The following is a 20,048-nucleotide window of genomic DNA, read 5'->3' as shown; positions in this document are numbered from 1 at the left end:
TTCACCGAAGAAGGGCCAAATAGCCCTGAAATGGTACCGTCTGGGTGGTGGTATCCATCTGAGAATAAGTAACAATAGTCTTTTCCTTAGGTGAAGCGTTACGTTTTACTAATATTCCAATTTATTCAGATATAACTATGTATTTCTGATGCGCGTGCACTATATTTATACATAGTCTAGACTCCTCCATAGCTTGAGGCTTATGCCCTAAACGCTTGAGTCTAAATACATGATACACCCATCAGGTATCTCTCATATTGTGGAGTTATACTTCATAACTGTTTTGCCATCATTGCATCACTTGGGTACCTACCCACCCCACCCACCGAAGAAGAGCCAAATAGCCCTGAAACGGCACCAAGGGAAGCCTGATGATGTCCGGAGTTTCCAAGGATAGGTAACAACGTCCTTCTCCACTGGGGAAGTGTTGCCTATTTGAGGAGTTTTTATGAGTTTTTGAGTGGTGTGAGTTGAAGGAGTTACTGTCCCTTTCATTCTTCTACACCATTTCTTTTCCTCTTCCACTCCTACTGTTACTTTCCCTCTACCTTTTTGCTTTTCTAAGTCTAATAGGGACAACTGGATAGTCGAGTTATTATCCCACACAAATACAAAATAGCGCTGAAACGGTGCCGTCTGGGTGGTGGTATCCATCTTAGAATAAGTAACAATAGTCTTCTCCTTAGGTGAAGCGTTACTTATTCGAAGTAGTGCAATATCATGGCAACTCATTGTGAATGTATTCATAATATGAGATATAACTTAAAACGATGCCGTTTTACTAATATTCCGATTTATTCAGATATAGCTATGTATTTCTAATGCGCTTGCACTATATTTGTACCTAGTCTAGACTCCTCCATAGCTTGAGGCTTATGCCCTAAACGCTTGAGTCATTTTAGCAAGTGAAACAACAAAATTTGTGAATGTGTTACATTCACAAATTTTGAGACCATATAAATTTAATTCTGTGTCAGTGAGGATGCCAGTTACTATTTCCATGTTATAATTCAGCTGACAGATAAATTACATTGAAATCAATAAATTACAGTAATGATTTCAAGTTGTTTCACTATAATTTATAATACCATCCTAGCTAGTAGATGCAAAAACAGTTGTGTTAAAAAAGCAAATCCACATAGTTTTAGTATGGTATGTTGCTAGATACCAAATGTTATTTTTAGGAGTGAAACCAGAAGGTAATATCAAGTCCCTACCTTGCTTACCTATTAGAGTGGTTAAGCTAGTTGAAGGCTTGGCCATGTCATTCTAATTTATGGGATCTGTGCTGTACTACTCTACTAACTATGATATTATTCTCCTATTTTCTCTCTCTCTCTCTCTCTCTCTCTCTCTCTCTCTCTCTCTCTCTCTCTCTCTCTCACACACACACACACACACACACACACACACACACACACACACACACACACACACACACACACACACACACACACACACACACACACACACACACAGAGGACTAGACTTAAATTTGATTCTTGATATTATTGTTTTCAGTCCTTGGAAAAGCCATTCATTCTCTTTTGAAAATTGGAGAGGATTTGTGCATTGATATATGTCAAAGTGGGGTAAGTATAATTGACAAAAGAAATAGAGAAATCTAAAATGTATTGGGTGCAGAGAATCATATGAAGTCATTTATCATGAACAAAAGCTAATTTGCATGAATTGATTTAGAGGTAGGATTATTATTAACACTTGACATTTAGAGAGCTGTCTTTTCTTCTGAGGCTTGAGGAAGCTAGGGAATCTAGGGAGCTAGGGAACTCAGGTAGTACTGCTAAAGAGAAACATGTCATGTAAATATCTTTGTGATTCTCTGTGCAGTCTTGAGTTTTCTTTTTGACTGCTGAAGAGAAACACTTCATGTAAATATCCTTGTGATTCTCTGTGCAGTCTTGAGTTTTCTTTTTTACTGAAATAGAGAAACTTAAATAAGATTATAAGTATGTAGTTAACAGACGAGTTTTGTTCAAAGATATGTAGTAATTTTTATAAGATATAATTTAAGGATTTTTATGATTAAATTTTATATGATTTTTGTATATATTTAAATTATATTAATTATGTATTACAAAAAATCCTACCTGAGGCTGCAAGTGAGAACATTTTGTTCTGCATAATTAATACAGTAAATCTTCAAAATCTAGCACCCTTGGGGATAGAGAGTGCCCAATTTCAAAATTTTTTAGATTTTAGAGAAGTGTAGGTAAGGTTTGAGTTTCAAGAGTCACATTCCAGTAAATTTAAACACTAACACCTGAAGTTATTTACATCTGTAAACATTTATATTGACTGTCTTATCCTTTCACCTGTTTTTGCAAGCAGAATTTAAGCTGCATGGTTAATGCAATGGTCTTAATTCTCATGTCAGAACAAACTTTTCTTTGTAATGAGTTGCCCTATTATTCGAAAACTCTGATTTTATATACCGCTTCACAATGCACAACTTCTTTACAACTGTCTGTGCGTTGTTTGTTGTTTGTCTGTGTGTTGTTACTGAAACCCACTTGCTATCTGATGAGAGATCAGTTAGTTCTGAATGAGCTAATATAGCAGCTTTATCTTTTAAACAAATAACCTGGGCAAAGGTCCAATTCTCTTAATGGAAGCCTTCTCAAAGGCTCAAAGCAAACAAGACAATCTTGATCAAATGTGAAGAACATGCCCATCATATATTTTGACTCACAGAGCATTGTTTATTATGAATTTGTCCCACATGGTCAGAGAGCAAACTAAGAATACTTCAAAACAGTTATATTGTGATTGTGAAATGTGGTTTGGGGGAAAACAAAGAAAAGTGGGTTTCAACAAATTAGTTCTTGTATGATGAGATGCCCCTCCCCTGGTTCCTTATCTACCAGACTCACTGGATTTAGCTCTCTCTAATTTTTTTGTTTCCCAAGTTTAAAGCCTCCTGTGAAAGATATCACAGATTTTCAACAAGTGAGGAATTTAATCAGAACATGTAACAGGAACTAAATATGTAACAGGAACATGACAGAAATATTATAAATTTGAAAAAGGCCTATCAGGAGTGCCTGAGGCTTATGCTGCACCAACAAAAAAAAAATTCTGAGTTACCCTGAGAGAGAGAGAGAGAGAGAGAGAGAGAGAGAGAGAGAGAGAGAGAGAGAGAGAGAGAAGAAGAAGAGGCAGAAGTAGAAGGGAATCACCAAGAAAAAGAATGACAATGATATATAGCTGAGGACCCTGGGTGTGCCAAGTCCATACTCACCAGGTGTGAGCCCCTGGGGTCGCATTGGAATTTGTGTATAGAGTTGCGAGACCACCTCAAAGGACATCCATCTGAATAGCCAGTAACCTTCATCATGGTGAAACAGTTTTGTAAACAATTTTGCGCTGCCCCTTAATACTATATGTACCAAATCCCCTAAGATGCTTCGTGTCAAAAATATGGAAACTTGCAAATGGCATGTCATGGTGCTCTTGCATGCACTCAGTGTGGTGCAAAGGGCCAAAAAAGAATGGAATGTTCAGCTATGAAACCTGTATGCATCAACTGCCAAGGAGAATACCTTGTTACTCATGAGCATGCCAGTGGTGGTAGGAGGAAAAAGAGGTACAGAGGCTCAAGATAAAGAGGCTAGGAAAGCAGTTCAACCAATAAACAGAAGTAAGCCAACATATACTGAGAAAGTTGCAGGGAAGTACTCCATTGAAATGCAAACTGAAATGACTATTCCACCAAAAGAGTCATTTACCCTACATCAACCTGCTTTTTCTTACAGGAGATGTATTTAAAGACAAATGAGGATCCTTACTTGCATTACTTGACTCAGACCAGAGCAGCAAAGCAAAAGGCTCAAGCTAATGGGAGTGCTGTGGTTCAGGGGAGAACTGAGGGGGGGGCAGTTGCCCTCTGAATCACAGTCTTTTAAAATGCACTGTTTGCTTGATGTTTGTGGAGCAGTCGGGTACGGGACATGGTACTGCCAAGGGGGATGTCTTTGTGTGTGCACGATGTAAGGAGTGCAAGGAAATCAGGCGACAACTCAGCGTCAGCGTTGTTATGGGCCTTTATGAGAGCTTGAAGGACAGGGTGGATGCCCTCGAAGGAAATAAATTGAGGGGCCCATCAAGCTCTCAGCTGCCCACATCAACGCCAGAGCTTGCACTTGGTCATCAGGCAACACAGAGGCAGCCCCCTAGGCAGAATGCGCTGGTCCCACAGGAACTAGTAGTTGTTGGTGACTCTATTGTCAGGGAAACAGGGAACATGCTTTGTAAAAAGGATAGGTGGAATAGGACCAGGGTATGTCTGCCAGGGGCAAAGGTCGATGACGTTGTAGAGCGGATATCATCTTTTAAGGGCACAAAAGGTGATATAGTTGTACACGTTGGCACTAATGATATTAAGAGTAGGAGACCAGCGGAATTACTTAGCAAGTACAGGTCACTGTTGAAAAAAAGCTGTGAATTAGGGTTGAATTTGAAAGTGTCTGCAATTCTGCCCAGACACGATAGGAGGGAGTATATGATGAGAGCCTTGTCGATCAATTCGGCCCTGGAGGGATTGTGCAAGGCTCAAGGGGTAAAATTTTTTTCAGCCTGGACTGTACTTGTTAACAGGAGAGATTGCTTCTAAAGGGATGGGATACACTTAAATAGAAAGGGTGCAAGAATTTTTGCTGATGCTGTCGAGGCAGTGTTAGGTGGGTCGGAAAACTGCTAGTTGGGGGGATACAAGGACTAATAGATTAACAGTAGCCACTGGCAGAGGTGGAAGTGATTCTTGCACTGCTTCTATTGAAATGAGCAGAAGCCTGAAAAACAAGATGCAGGATATTTCAGAGACTGCTGGGAGTCATTGCGGTACAAGTAAACACATGGGTTGTGTTAGGGTAGCCAAGAATAGAAACAGGTGCATGTATACCTGCGTGTACACTAATGCTAGGAGTTCGGTAAATAAATTTGATGAATTTGAGGTATTGCTCAAAACATCAAAGGCAGATATTGTTGGGATATCAGAGACGTGGTGTCACACAGATATAAGGAATGCGGAACTGGAATTTGGGGAATACAAAGTGTATAGAAAGGATAGACAGGACAGGAGGGGAGGAGGGGTTATGCTATTAGTTAAGAAACACATAAAGTCCAAGGAAGTGAAGCCAGTCGACATCGATGGACAGGGCAGTGTCGAGTCAGTTTGGTGTGACATAAGCATAGGGAAATCAAAATTGAGAGTAGGAGTGTGCTATAGGCCTAATGACTCTGATGAGTATAATAAGATATTGTACAGGGAAATAGAGTGGGCCAGTAAATCAGAGAGTCTTATAATGGGGGATTTTAATTTCTCAGATATTGACTGGAATTTGTGGATTGGTCACTCGCACACTAGCAGGGCTTTTGTGGATTTATTGGATGATTGCTTTCTACATCAGCATGTTCGTGAGGCAACAAGAGGGAGCAATACTCTTGATCTGATTATCAGTAGTGATTCTTCATGCATTAAGAATCTGCAGATAAATGAACCACTAGGTGGCAGTGATCACAGTGTGTTGAAGTGGGATTTACTCAAGGAGGTAACTACCATCAGAGGTAAAGGGAAGGGTTTTTGTTTTCCTAAAGGCGACTATGATGGTCTGAGACAGTATTTAAATTCTATACAGTGGGACCAACTGATGATGTTACCAACAGCAAACTCAAAGTGGGAAGCATTCAAGGAACTAATCTTGGAGGCTACCAGGCTTTACATATCAAATAAGAAATATTGTTCAAGGTTTAGGCCTAAATGGTTGTCAGATGAACTAATGAGACATGTGGCAGAGAAGAAAAATGCATGGGATACATACAAATTAATGGGTGACATGGAAGCCTATGATAGATATAAGTTGGTCTGTAACCAAGTCACAAAGGAGATTAGGCAGACTACGAAAAATCCTTGGCAAAGGATGCAAAGAAAAACAGAAAAGAGTTCTTTACCTATTTAAACTCAAGAAGGAAAGGGATGAATCAGATTGGTCCACTGGATATTGATGGTTCAACAGTTGAGGATCCTGCTCAGGTGGCTAACAATTTAAACGAGTATTTTGCATCTACATTCACGCATGAGGAGTTATTCAGGAAGGAGAATGATGTAGGTAAAGTAAACATTGGCAGTGAGCTGGATGATTTTGTAATAACTGAGAGGAAAGTGGAGGAGAGATTGTTGAGGATAAACATAAAAAAGGCACCTGGGGTGGATGGGATCTATCCAGTTATATTAAAGGAGGCAGCAAAGTAAGTAAGCAAACCCCTAGCCATAATTATGAGAGCTTCTTTGGACTCAGGGGAGGTACCCATAGACTGGAGATGTGCAAATGTAACTCCAATTCACAAAGGAGGATCAAAGGCTGACACAAGTAATTATAGACCTGTTAGTTTAACTTCTGTTCCAGGTAAATTAATGGAGGCACTGGTTAAAGAAGCACTGCAGAATCATCTAGACAAGAATTCAGTTATAGCTCAGATGCAGCATGGTTTTGTTAAGGGCAGGTCTTGCCTGACCAATTTGATTGGATACTATGATGTAGTCACAAAAGAACTGGATGCAGGGAATAACCTTGATATTATATATTTGGATCTTAGAAAGGCTTTTGATACTGTTGCACATGGAAGACTGCTGCACAAATTGGAGCAGTGTGGCATTGGAGGCAAATTGCTGCTATGGATAAAGGGATGGTTGAGTGGCAGAAGAAAGAGAGTGGTAATCAATGGACACTGCCCAACGTGGACTAATGTTATTAGTGGAGTTCCTCAGGGTTCAGTGTTGGGTCCGTTGTTGTTTTCGGTGTTTATGAATGATATTGATGATGGGATATCAAGTTTAATGTCCAAGTTTGCAGATGATACAAAGGTTGGCAGGGTTGTTAAGGACACTACTGACGCTATGCTGCTGCAACAGGATCTGGAAAGGTTGAACAGATGGGCTGAGAGGTGGTAAATGAAGTTTAACATTGACAAATGTAAAGTTCTACATATGGGAAACAGTAACCCCAGAGCAACATATCAACTCTGCGGTACTACACTGACAGTAGTGGGGAATGAAAGGACCCTGGGGGTAATTGTGCAGGCAGACATGAAGTTCTCTGAGCAGTGCAGACGAGCTGCAAGAGTAGCTCATGGTGTCTTTTCAATGATATACAGGAATTTTTCTAGCAGGGATAAGGAGGTGATTATTCCCTTGTATAAGGCAATGGTTAGGCCACATCTTGAGTACTGTATACAGGTCTGGAGGCTTCATTTCAAGAAGGATGTAGAGCTGCTGGAACGGGTACAGAGAAGGGCAACAAGATTAGTGAATGGAACAAAGGGTTGCTCTTACGAAGAAAGGCTTAAGTTTTGCAAATTACAGAGTCTGGAGACTAGGCACCGGCGAGGTGATCTGATAGAGGTGTATAAGGCTTTGAATGGTTTGAGCATGCTCAATGCCAATGGGATTCTTCATCTTGCTCAAAATAATCACCTCAGAGGGCATAAATTCAAATTGAGGAAGGACAGATGTCGGATAGATATGCGGAAATTTGCCTTTGGCCAGTGGGTGGTTGGTTGGTGGAACCGACTTCCGTCACTTGTTGTTGAAGTTGATAGCCTAAACAAATTTAAGGCTCAACTGGAAAGGATTTCGAACGAATGGAGGGGTGAAATGGGAGTGGTGTGTGTGTTTTTTTTTTTTTTTTTTGGCTGATGCTGAATAAGCGTGCTTTCTTGCATCATATTGCCTCTACTAATGCTAATGCTAATACTTGTTATTGTTGTTATTTTGGTTTTTAGGAGCATTAGCAACTAAGGCCATATTGCTCCGGTATATGCAGTGGTCATTCCCTGACCTTTCTGCATCCTCCGTATTTGGTGGTGACGGGCTCGAACCCCGGTCTAATCAAGAAGCATGTGCTACGCACTGCTCCTCCTTACCACCTGGCTACGGAGGTGCCCCTTGCATTACTGTTTAATCATTCACAAAGACGGAGCTGGGGATGGAACTACCTGCGGAGTCAACATTCTTCTGGGTAACCATACCGCTTTTCAAGCTACGCCACTCACCATCAATTTAGAGACAGTAGCAGTTCATCTTTCAGTGGGGGGGGGTTCGTCTCTTAATTGTTTGCTCCATCTGTTTGCCATCTGGGAACAACATCCCCCAGACAGAAATTGCCTTCTTCATTTCTATTATTATGGGATTTAAATGGACATAATACTCTGTGGGGTTGTGCTGATATCAATGGACTATCAAATGTAAGCTCAAAAACAATGACCTAGCCCTAATCTACCCATACATTTACTGCGATTGGCTCTCAGTATTCTCTCAATGGTCTAGGATGCCATTGTGGAAGATAAATCATGCTGACTGGAATTCCTTCAAATATCTGGCATTCTTTAATACCACCACAGTCAGCAAGAGCCAATTAACAATGCAGTAAAGCACATCATAAAATGATCATCCAGGCAGTGGCAAATGCAATTCCAAAGACCTAGTTTTTTCCTGGTTTCCATCATTTCCAAAACCAAGGTAGAATGCATAGCAGAAAGAAAGGCTCAGCTCAATACAAGGCATGGGGGATATTTCGTCATTATTCCATATATAATCAAATAGCCTTAAAATGTGCACATGCCAAAGCACGTTATGTTAGATGTTGGAGTTAGAAGGAATCCTGGGTCCGCTTCCCATCTTCCAACACCCAGACTGCATCCCCTAAGCTTGTCTTAGGAGACAAAACAAAAACAAAAAGCCAAAAGGGAGCATTTGAAGTTATCTTCAAATAACTGTGAGGGATACAATTAGCCCTTCACAGAATTCAAAATGAAGGTGGCACTGTCTCTATCCTAGGCGAGTGTCATTGTGCCAGATGACATCCATTATGAGATGAGTAAACATCTTTCATCTGAATCTATGGCTGCTCTGTCTGTACAACAGAATCTATCTTAAAGATTAGTTTCTGGACTCCTAGTGTAAGGCATTCGTGCTTGCCCTCCTGAAGCCAGGAAAGTATCCAGAATTCCCAAATAATTATTGCCTGATTGCTCTGGCAAGCTGCTTATGCAAGATTCTGGAAAAAATAGTCAATGCCTACCTCATGGTATTTAGAAGCAAATGACCTCATTTCCAAAGTACAGTGTGGCTTCTGAAGAAACAGGTCAACACTCAACCATTTAAAGAGCTTTTAATTAGATTATGCAAAAAGACCGGACAAGATGCTCAATGCAATGGAGCAATTATTGGTTTTAATAATTGTGCCTTTGCATTAGTTTTAATTATTAGTTTTTAATGTGGTTTTGGACCACATTAAAACTGTTGTTATATAATTAGATAATCACTACTCACTTCTTTATCATTGCTAAAAAAAATTATGTACATCATTGACAGAACATCATGATCTTCACAAGTTCATTAGGGTGTCCCAAGACTGGCAACTTATATCCTCTAAGCATAAGAACTGTGATCAACTCCATCTTCATGTTGTCAACACAAATTACATTATGCTTGAGTTGAGCCAGAGCCACCAGTGGAGTCCTACTGATAGCCTCCTTGGGGGTATCATGTCTGTGTTTTCTTTGGTTGATGTTATTGTCTTAGAAGGGATGAAAAACCCAAAATCTAGGATGGAAAATCATGTTTTTCATCCTCCATTGGAGATTGACTAACTCTGTGTTGCTTTGAGGTAAGGAAACTGGCAGCTGGATGAAGGGCAACTGTGCCACGGAGATCTCCAGAATGCTGAGGGAGCATCACATGGCCTCGTAGCAGAAAGTCATTCTCTCACCACCACTGCTACACTGGTATGACAGCAGTCCTATTATTACTAGCCACTCTTGCCAAGGCAGAGGCATACATAAATTTTAAGAGTAAGGATATTTCTGTCACTGCTGAAGTGGCAGCTGACACTTCAGCAGTGAGAGAAATATCCTTGCTCTGCTTTGTGCTCAAACCACATAAAAGGATATTTTATTCTCAACATGTGAATCAGACACATGTGCTTGGCATTGGGGCTATTTCTGGGCATTCATGATAATGTTGCATGCCTTAATGAATTTTGCATACAGTGCAACCTCGATATAACACAGGTATTGGAGAGGGACAACTTTAAAAACCATGTTGTAAGTGAAGCATGTTATAATCGGAAAAAAATAAAAAATAGAAGACAATGTTTTATGTGACAAATTTCATTTTGCACTTTTTTTTTTACTGTTTTGCTGTTTTGTTATCAGTGGATGAAATGTGTTAAATGATTTAAGTGGCAATTGCACTGTTACTGTAGTTTTTATTAATAAAGTTGTACTTTAAAATGAAATTATTAAACATAATTTCTAATTATTAAACAATTGTTTAATGAAATTATTAAACATAATAATAAACTATACAAAGTAGTAGTAGAGGCATGTGATGTTAGAAAGCAAGCGTATGAGCTTATGTAGCATCAGCCAAAAAAAAAAAAAAAAAAAAAAGCAATTTCACACGTCCATTCCCTCTAAACGTTTATCCAGTTCCTCCTTGGATTTATTAAACTATCAACTTCCACAACGACAGATGGAAGTTTGTTCCAGCAATTAATTACTCACACTGACTAAAGGCAAATTTCCTCACATTTATTCTGCCCCCTCAGGTTTGTAATCTGAGCAAGGGGAAGAATCCCATCAGAATTGAGCCAACTCCATCCATTCAAGGCCTTATGCACCTCAATCAGATCACCTCGCAGGTGCCTAGTCTCCAGACGCTGCAATTTGCAGAACCTAAGCCTTTCTTGGTAAGAGGAGAAGACCCCTTTGTTCCCCTTACCAATCTTGTTGCCCTTCTCTGTACTTGCTCAAGCAACTCTACATCCTTCCTAAATGAGGCATCCAGACCTGTATGCAGTACTCAAGGCATGGCCTGACCAGTGCTTTATACAAAGGGATAACACCTCCTTTTCCCTACTAGCAAATTCCTGTATGTCATTGACAATACCCCATGACCTGCTCAAAAAACTTCCTATCTGACTGCACAATTACTCCCAGGTGTTTTTCATTTTTTACCACCCTAAAAAAAAAAAAAGTAAAGTGCAGCCATTATCAACCCACTACAGGATGGAAGCCTCCTCAACAATTCATGCTGAGGGAAATCGACCATAATCTGCCACGCTGGTCCAGTGCGGGTTGGCAGATCGACCGTATTCAGCAGTCAGGGGCTTGAACCCCAGTCTACTCAAAGAGCATGTGCTACTGCACCCCCGCTCCTGACCACTCGGCTACGGAGGCCTACTACCACCCTAAATGTAGTACCAAATAGTTATTATGTTTCTCTGGGGTTACTTCTACCCACATGCAGTACTTTGCATTTGTCAATGTTAAACTTCAGTTTCCACTTCTCAGCCCATCTGCCCAACTTTTCTAGATCCTGTTGCAGTAGTGTGCTACTGCAACAGGATCTAGAAAAGTTGGGCAGATGGACTGAGAAGTGGAAACTGCCAACCTTTGTATCATCTGCATATTTGAACATTAAGCCTGATATACCTTCATCAATATCATTGATAAATATACAAAACAACAGTGGGCCCAACACCTAACCCTGGGGAACTCCACTAATAACATTAGTCCATGAAGAGCAGTGTCCATTGATTACTGCTCTCTGTGTTATCCCACTCAACCACCCTTTTTTCCATTGTAGCAACTTGCCCTTAATACTATACTGATCCAATTTATACAGTAGATCACCTCGCGGGTGCAAGGTGATCAACTTTACAAATTGGAGCAGTATGGCACTATACAATTTGGTACTGTACAAATTGGAGCAGTGTGCAACTGTATCAAAATCTTTCCTGAAATCCAAGTATATAATATCAAAATCTTTCCTGAAATCCAAGTATATAATATCAAAATCTTTCCTGAAATCCAAGTATATAATATCAAAATTTTTTTTGCATCCAGTTTCTTTGTTAACACTTCATAGTATCCAATCAAATATGTCAGACAAACTTTCCCTTAATAAACCCATGCTGTGTCTGAATTAGCATTAGCATTAGCATTAGTAGAAGCATATGATGCAAGAAAGCAAGCTTATTCAGCATCAGCCAAAAAAAAAAACACACACACCACTCCCATTTTACCCCTCCATTCGTTCGAAATACCTGTCCAGTTGAGATTTAAATTTGTTTAGGCTATCAACTTCAACAACAAGTGATGGAAGTCGGTTCCACCAACCAACCACCCGCTGGCCAAAGGCAAATTTCCGCACATCTATCCGACATCTGTCCTTCCTCAATTGGCATTGAGCATGCTCAAACCATTCAAAGCCTTATACACCTCTATCAGATATTATATGTTTTCCCCTGAACCTGAAATCTTTTGAGAAGTTATAAGTCAGTTGTGTAAGTGGGGATATAGAAAGTGGATTACATAAAAAGGGGAAATGTTATTTAGCATTAGCATTAGCAGAGGCATATGATGTAAGAAAGCAAGCTTATTCAGCATCAGCCAAAAAAAAAAAAAAAAAAAGAAAACAACCACTACTCCCATTTCACCCCTCCGTTCGTTCGAAATACCTGTCCAGCTGAGCCTTAAATTTATTTAGGCTATCAACTTCAACAACAAGCGATGGGAGTCTATTCCACAAACCAACTGCCCGCTGGCTAATGGCAAATTTCCGCACATCTATCCGACATCCGTCCTTCCTCAATTTGAATTTATGCCCTCTCAGGTGATTATTCTGAGCAAGAGGAAGAATCCCATCGGCATTGAGCATGCTCAAGCCATTCAAAGCCTTATACACCTCTATCAGATCACCTCGCCGATGCCTAGTCTCCAGGCTCTGTAATTTGCAAAACTTAAGCCTTTCTTCGTAAGAGCAACCCTTTGTTCCATTCACCAATCTTGTTGCCCTTCTCTGTACTCGTTCCAGCAGCTCTACATCCTTCCTGAAATGAGGCCTCCAGACCTGTATACAGTACTCAAGGTGTGGCCTGACCAATGCCTTATACAAGGGAATAATCACATCCCTGTCCCTGCTTGAAAAATTCCTGTATATCATTGACAAGACACCATGAGCTACTCTTGCAGCTCGTCTGCACTGCTCAGAGAACTTCATATCTGCCTGCACAATTACCCCCAGGTCCTTTTCATTCTCTACCACTGTCAGCGTAGTACCACAGAGTTGATACGTTGATCTGGGGTTACTGTTTCCCATATGTAGTACTTTACATTTGTCAATGTTAAACTTCATTTGCCACCTCTCAGCCCATCTGCTCAACCTTTCCAGATCCTGTTGCAGCAGCATAGTATCAGTAGTGTCCTTAACAACCCTGCCAACCTTGGTATCGTCTGCAAACTTGGACATTAAGCCTGATACACCATCATCAATATCATTTATAAATACAGAAAACAACAATGGACCCAACACTGAACCCTGAGGAACTCCACTAATAACATTAGTCCACGTTGAGCAGTGTCCATTGATTACCACTCTCTGTCTTCTGCCACTCAACCATCCCTTTATACATAGCAGCAATTTGCCTCCAATGCCACACTTCTCCAATTTGTGCAGCAGTCTTCCATGCGCAACAGTATCAAAAGCCTTTCTAAGATCCAAATATATGATATCAAATTATTCCCTGCATCCAGTTCTTTTGTGACTACATCATAGTATCCAATCAAATTGGTCAGACAAGACCTGCCTTTAACAAAACCATGCTGTGTCTGAGCTATAACTGAATTCTTGTCCAGATGATCCTGCAGTGCTTCTTTAACCAGTGCCTCCATTAATTTACCTGGAACAGAAGTTAAACTAACAGGTCTATAATTACTTGTGTCAGCCTTTGATCCTCCTTTGTGAATTGGGGTTACATTTGCACATCTGCAGTCCATGGGTACCTCCCCTGAGTCCAAAGAAGCTCTCATAATTATGGCTAGGGGTTTGCTTACTTCCTTTGCTGCCTCCTTTAATATAACTGGATAGATCCCATCCACCCCGGGTGCCTTTTTTATGTTTATCCTCAACAATTTCTCCTCCACTTTCCTCTCAGTTATTAGAAAATAATCTAGCCCACTGCCAATGTTTACTTCACCTACGACATTCCCCTTCCTGAATAACTCCTCATATGTGAATGTAGATGCAAAATACTCGTTTAGATTGTTAGCCACCTGAGCTGGATCCTCAACTGTTGAACCATCAACATCCAGTGGACCAATCTGATTCATCCCTTTCCTTCTTGAGTTTAAATAGGTAAAGAACTCTTTTCTGTTTTTCTTTGCATCCTTTGCCAAGGATTTCTCATAATCTGCCTTTGCCTGCCTAATCTCCTTTGTGACTTGGTTACAGACCAACTTATATCTATGATAGGCTTCCATGTCACCCATTAATTTGTATGTATCCCATGCATTTTTCTTCTCTGCCATATGTCTCATTAGTTCATCTGACAACCATTTAGGCCTGAACCTTGAACAATATTTCTTGGTTGGTATGTAAAGCCTGGTAGCTTCCAAGATTAGTTCCTTGAATGCTTCACATTTTGAATTTGCTGTTGGTAACATCATCAGTTGGTCCCACTGTATAGAATTTAAATACTGTCTCAGACCATCATAGTCGCCTTTACGAAAGCAAAAACCCTTCCCTTTACCTCTGATGGTAGTTACCTCCTTGAGTAAATCCCACTTCAGCACGCTGTGATCACTGCCACCCAGTGGTTCCTTTATCTGCAGATTCCTAATGCATGAAGAATCACTACTGATAATCAGATCAAGAGTATTACTCCCTCTAGTTGCCTCCCAAACATGCTGGTGTAGAAAACAATCATCCAATAAATCCCCAAAAGCCCTGCAGGTGTGTGAGTGACCAAACCACAAATTCCAGTCAATATCTGGGAAATTAAAATCTCCCATTATAAGACTCTCTGATTTACTGGCCCATTCTATTTCCCTGTACAGTATCTTATTATACTCATCAGAGTCATTAGGCCTATAGCACACTCCTACTCTCAATTTTGATTTACCTATGCTTATGTCACACCAAACTGACTCGACACTGTCCTGTCCATCAATGTCGACTGGCTTCATTTCCTTGGATTTTATGTGTTTTTTAACTAATAGCATAACCCCTCCTCCCCTCCTGTCCTTTCTATCCTTTCTATACACATTGTACTCCCCAAATTCCAGTTCTGCATTCCTTATATCTGTGTGACACCACGTCTCTGATATCCCAACAATATCTGCCTTTGATGTTTTGAGCAATACCTCAAATTCATCAAATTTATTTACTAAACTCCTAGCATTGGTGTACACGCAAGTATACATGCACCTTTTTCTATTCTTAGCTACCCTAACACAACCCATGTGTTTACTTGTATCACAATGACTTCCAGCAGTCTCTGAAATATCCTGCATCTTGTTTTTCAGGCTTCTGCTCATTCCAATAGAAGCAGTGCAAGAATCTCTTTCACTTCTGCCAGTGGCTACTGTTAATCCATTAGTCTTTGTCTCCCCCCAAGCTAGCAGTTTTCCGACCCACCTAACACTGCCTCGATAGCATCAGCAAATATTCTTGCACCCTTTCTATTTAAGTGTATCCCATCCCTGTAGAAGCAATCTCTCCTGTTAACAAGTACATTCCAGGCTGAAAAAAATTCTACCTCTTGAGCCTTGCACAATCTTTCCAGGGCCGAATTGATCGACAAGGCTCTCATCATATACTCCCTCCTATCGTGTCTGGGCAGAATTGCAGACACTTTCAAATTCAACCCTACTTCACGGCTTTTTTTCAACAGTGACCTGTACTTGTTAAGTAATTCTGCTGGTCTCCTACTCTTAATATCATTAGTGCCAATTATTGCTCCAGTCTTGTCTAGATGATCCTGCAATGCTTTTTTAACCAGTGACTCCACTATTTTACATGGAACAGAAGTTAAACTAACAGGTCTGTAATTACATCAGGGTAAGTCCCCACGATTCTCCAGTCCGTGGGGACTTACCCTGAGTCCAAGGATGTTCTTATAATTATGGCTGAGGGTTTGCTTACTTCATTTGCCATCACCTTTAATATAACTGGATAGATCCCATCTACCCTAGATGCCTTTCTTATGTTTAACTTCAACAATTTCTCCTCCACTTTTCTCTCAGTTATTACATAATCATTAAGCACCATGTTAGAGTTTAATAAGCTTCTGTCCTCCACTTCCACTTCCCTAAAGAATTCCTCATGTGTGAATATAGATGCAAAATACTCATTAAGTTTGTTAGCTATCTGTGCAGGATCAACTAACAGCCAAACCATCGATATCAAGTGGACCAATCTGATTCATCCTCTTCTAGAGTTTATATAAGTAAAGAAGTCCTTGCTGTTTTTCTTGGCATCCTTTGCCAAAGATTTCTCGCAATCTGCCTTCACCTGCCTAACCTTCTTTGTAACTTGATTACAGACTAGCTTATATCTACCAGAAGCTTCTGTGTCACTTGATAATTTATATGTATTATATGCTTTTTTTCTTCTCTGCCAGGAGTCTCATTAGTTCATCTGACATCCATTTAGGCCTAAACCTTGAACAGTATTTGTGAATCAGTATGAACAGCCTAGTAGCTTCCACAATTAATTCCTTGAATGCTTCCCATTTAGAACATGCTGTTAGTAACAGCAAATTCCAATACATGCAACTCTTGGTTTACGAACATTCGCTACAACCAACATCACATTCATCCAAAATTTCTTAAAGTTGCCAATGGACAAGAGTTCCTTATAAAATGAAATGCCAAATGTATAGTGAACATAATTGTAAGATTTAATTAAATAAACTTTTAAAAAATGTATTTATTACAATAATTATCAGGAAATTGTTGAATTGGGCAATAAAATGGACCTTGACCTTGATGTGACTGACATGAGAGAGCTTTTGGACTCGCATTTTGAGGAATTAACAACCGATGAAATAATTGAAATAGAGACACATCTAAATTCTGAAGTAACAGAAGAACCTGATATTCCACAGACTCCTAGAACATTTACAAGGCAGAAAATGGCTGCAGCTTTTAAATTAATTTCTGAGGGGTTGGCAATCATTGAAAAGAAGATGTAAATATGGAAAGAATTGCAAAAGTGAAAAGAGGCATTTATGACTGTCTAGCATGGTACAATGCAATTTAGATAAACCATAATGCATACATACATTATAATAAAATGTATTGTATAGACTAGGTTGGCCAACTTAATTTGTGATGCGATCTACTTTTTTCCTTCAAAATGTTCCGCGATCTACCATCTCAAAATTTTCATTGCACAAGGTTAAAAAAGTTAATCAACACATATTGAAAAATGTTGTTTATAAATTTAAAAATTCAGAATTCTTATTTTAAATTCATACGTATTTAAAATTTTAATTTATGTGAAGTTTGTGTCTTCATGTCATCTGCCAAGCTTTCAAAATCAGGGATGTACTGTGATAAGGCCAACCATAAAGAATCCTTTGTATGCAAGTCTGTAAGAGCACAGCAATTCTTCGTCTTTGTTTGTTTCAAATATGAAAAGGCCGATTCACATAGATATGTGGAACCAAAACAAGAATTTAAAAGTTCGCTGCATTTTTTTATTTTTTACATTTGGGTACTTTTCTCGGTAAACATATATACAAAACTCTTTTTCTGATGATCTGGCTTTTAGGAAGATATCGTTTCGCAATGTAATAATTTCATTTTCAAGTAATATTTTCTGCATTTGAAAAATCACAGCGATTTTTTTCTGCAATTTGTTTTTTTTTTATCTAAGTCGACATTAAATGGATAAGAAATATATTGAACAGTGTCTTCAATTGTTTTAAAACCACTGAATCTGGTTTAAAAATCATCCACAACATTCTCAATTTCAGAAACATATTTCTCACTATTAAATTCAAAAACAGGATATTTTTGCAAATGATCTTGCATATTTGCAAGATGGTAAATTTTTTTCTTTGAGATCCTTAGCCATTGCCAAAAATTGATATTTATATGCAGAAATACTACTAATCATGTCACCCACATTTTTATTTTTTCTTTGTAATTCCAAATTCAGATCACTTAATTTACTGGTAAAATCTGCCAAAAAAGTCAAATCACACAACCACTCCATACCTTGTAGCTGCTGATAATCATCTGCCCTTTGATTAACAATTTTTTTAATTTCATTCAGCAAATTTCGATATCTCTGTAGAAACTTACTCCAACTCAGCCACCTCACAGGCGCCTCCGTAGCCAGGTGGGAAGGAGCAGCAGTGCGTAGCACATGCTTCTTGATTAGACCGGGGTTCGAGCCCGTCACCACCAAATATGGAGGATGCGGAAAGGTCATTCAGGGAATAACCACCGCATATCCCGGAGCAATATGTCCTTAGTTGCTAATGCTCCTAAAAACCAAATAACAAACAAGCCACCTCACATCTGTGTGTAATATCAGATTTGGTTAATTTTCATCGAGTTGCATTTTGAAAAGTCTCCTTTGAAGAGATTGTCCTCTGATGGAATTCACGATTTTGAAAGCTATGCCCATAACACTTTTAGTATTTAATCTTATGTTGGTTAACACTTGTTGGTGAATGATACAGTGGTAACTAAAAAAATCTGTGAGTTCATCATTCTTTTGGCACAATGTGATGAATCCGTTAAGATGCTCCATCATTGCTTTAGCACCATCTGTTGTTATTGATACAAGCTTAAATAGTGGTATTTTAATTTTTTTGATAAAATTTTTGAATGCATTAAATATATCAAGACCTCTAGTTCTTTCTTTTAACGAAACCATACCCAGCAGTTCTTCTCTAGTGACAAAATCATCGAAAACCATATGAATAAAGACGAGCAATTGAGCTGCATCACTGACATCTGTAGATTCATCCAGTTGTAAAGAAAAGGAGACACAATTAGCAATATGAGCACGCAATTGTTCGCTCACATTTTTATTCATTTTTTCTATGCATTGCATTGCATCGCATCACAGTATTTCGAGATAATTGCAGATCTCAAAGAGCACTTTTAATTTCATTTTTGTTCTTAAAATTTTCAAAAAGAGAATCTGTTATTTCTAAAAATGGGGCACCTCTGTAGCCAGGTGGGAAGGAGCAGCAGTTCGTAGCACACGCTTCTTGGTTAGACCGTGGTTCGAGCCCATGACCACCAAATACGGAGGATGTGAAAAGGTCAGGGAATGACCACCGCATATCCCGGAGCAATATGGCCTAAGTTGCTAATGCTCCTAAAAACCAAATAAATTTCTAAAAATGCATCTTTGATGACCATCAGAAAATGGTTTGCATTTCTTTGCAAGAAGATGCTCACTTCAAATGATGCTACAGTTACTGCTTTAGATTGTAAATTAGGTGTCATGAAGAAATTTTGTTGCACGAATAATCTGGATTTAAGTTCTAATTTATTTTTTCTAAGGTCACTAATCGGCGGAAAATCCGATTGGTATTTACCATGGAGTGCATTGAAGTGCCTTTCTAAATTTCCTTTTGTGGGTATAGCCACAGAAGCATTGCAGATCAAACCCACATTTTTATTTCACCATTACAAAAAAGTATTCTAGTTCCCACTCTTGATGAAAATGATACGTTTTACTCTTTTTCCTAGTATTCATTTTAAATCAAACGGTATTAAATTAACATATAAGTAATGTCCCGTTATTAAATCAGCAAAAGCAATGCTTACTGATTAAAACACTTTAATTTGCACAAACCGGAAAAATATTCTCTCTGAACAGCTAACATAGGAAAATTGATGAAGAGGATTCCCAAATGAGGAAGTTGTTTCTAAAATAACCGGACAAACACACCACCGTTTATGGCTTTGTTTGGTTATATCGTTATAAGAATCAGTTTTTGAATGCCCTCTAAAGCTATTTCTGGAGGTCATGACCATAAAACAATTTGTGCTTTCCTGTTTATTGGGCTTTTCTGTTAGTGCAATCTAATTATAAATGGGTAGTAAACTCAATCTTATTGCATTTGCAATAATACTGACAGCTGGAATTCTGTGGTATTTTACATTATTATGGTGAAATGTGTTTCATCATAATAATGAAATCTTCAATCATGCAA

The 20,048-nt window shown here is 39.1% G+C and overlaps 1 protein-coding gene across 1 annotated transcript in view; it reads left to right on the top strand.

Annotated features, from left to right (window-relative positions):
• Positions 1 to 20,048, top strand: part of Rad9 (cell cycle checkpoint control protein Rad9) — a 237,637-nt gene that overhangs the window by 30,398 nt on the left and 187,191 nt on the right. The window contains exon 3 of the mRNA XM_090384423.1: positions 1,522 to 1,592. Within this exon, the coding sequence (XP_090240549.1) occupies positions 1,522 to 1,592 (71 nt within the window). The remainder of the gene's footprint in view (positions 1 to 1,521; positions 1,593 to 20,048) is intronic.

This window comes from Mastigoproctus giganteus, chromosome 1 (assembly GCF_048544385.1).
Source record: "Mastigoproctus giganteus isolate SK-2022 chromosome 1, ASM4854438v1, whole genome shotgun sequence".
In the NCBI taxonomy this organism is placed as follows: domain Eukaryota; kingdom Metazoa; phylum Arthropoda; class Arachnida; order Uropygi; family Thelyphonidae; genus Mastigoproctus; species Mastigoproctus giganteus.
The sequence above is the reverse complement of the archived record's forward strand: the minus strand, read 5'-3'. Positions and strand labels throughout refer to the sequence as shown.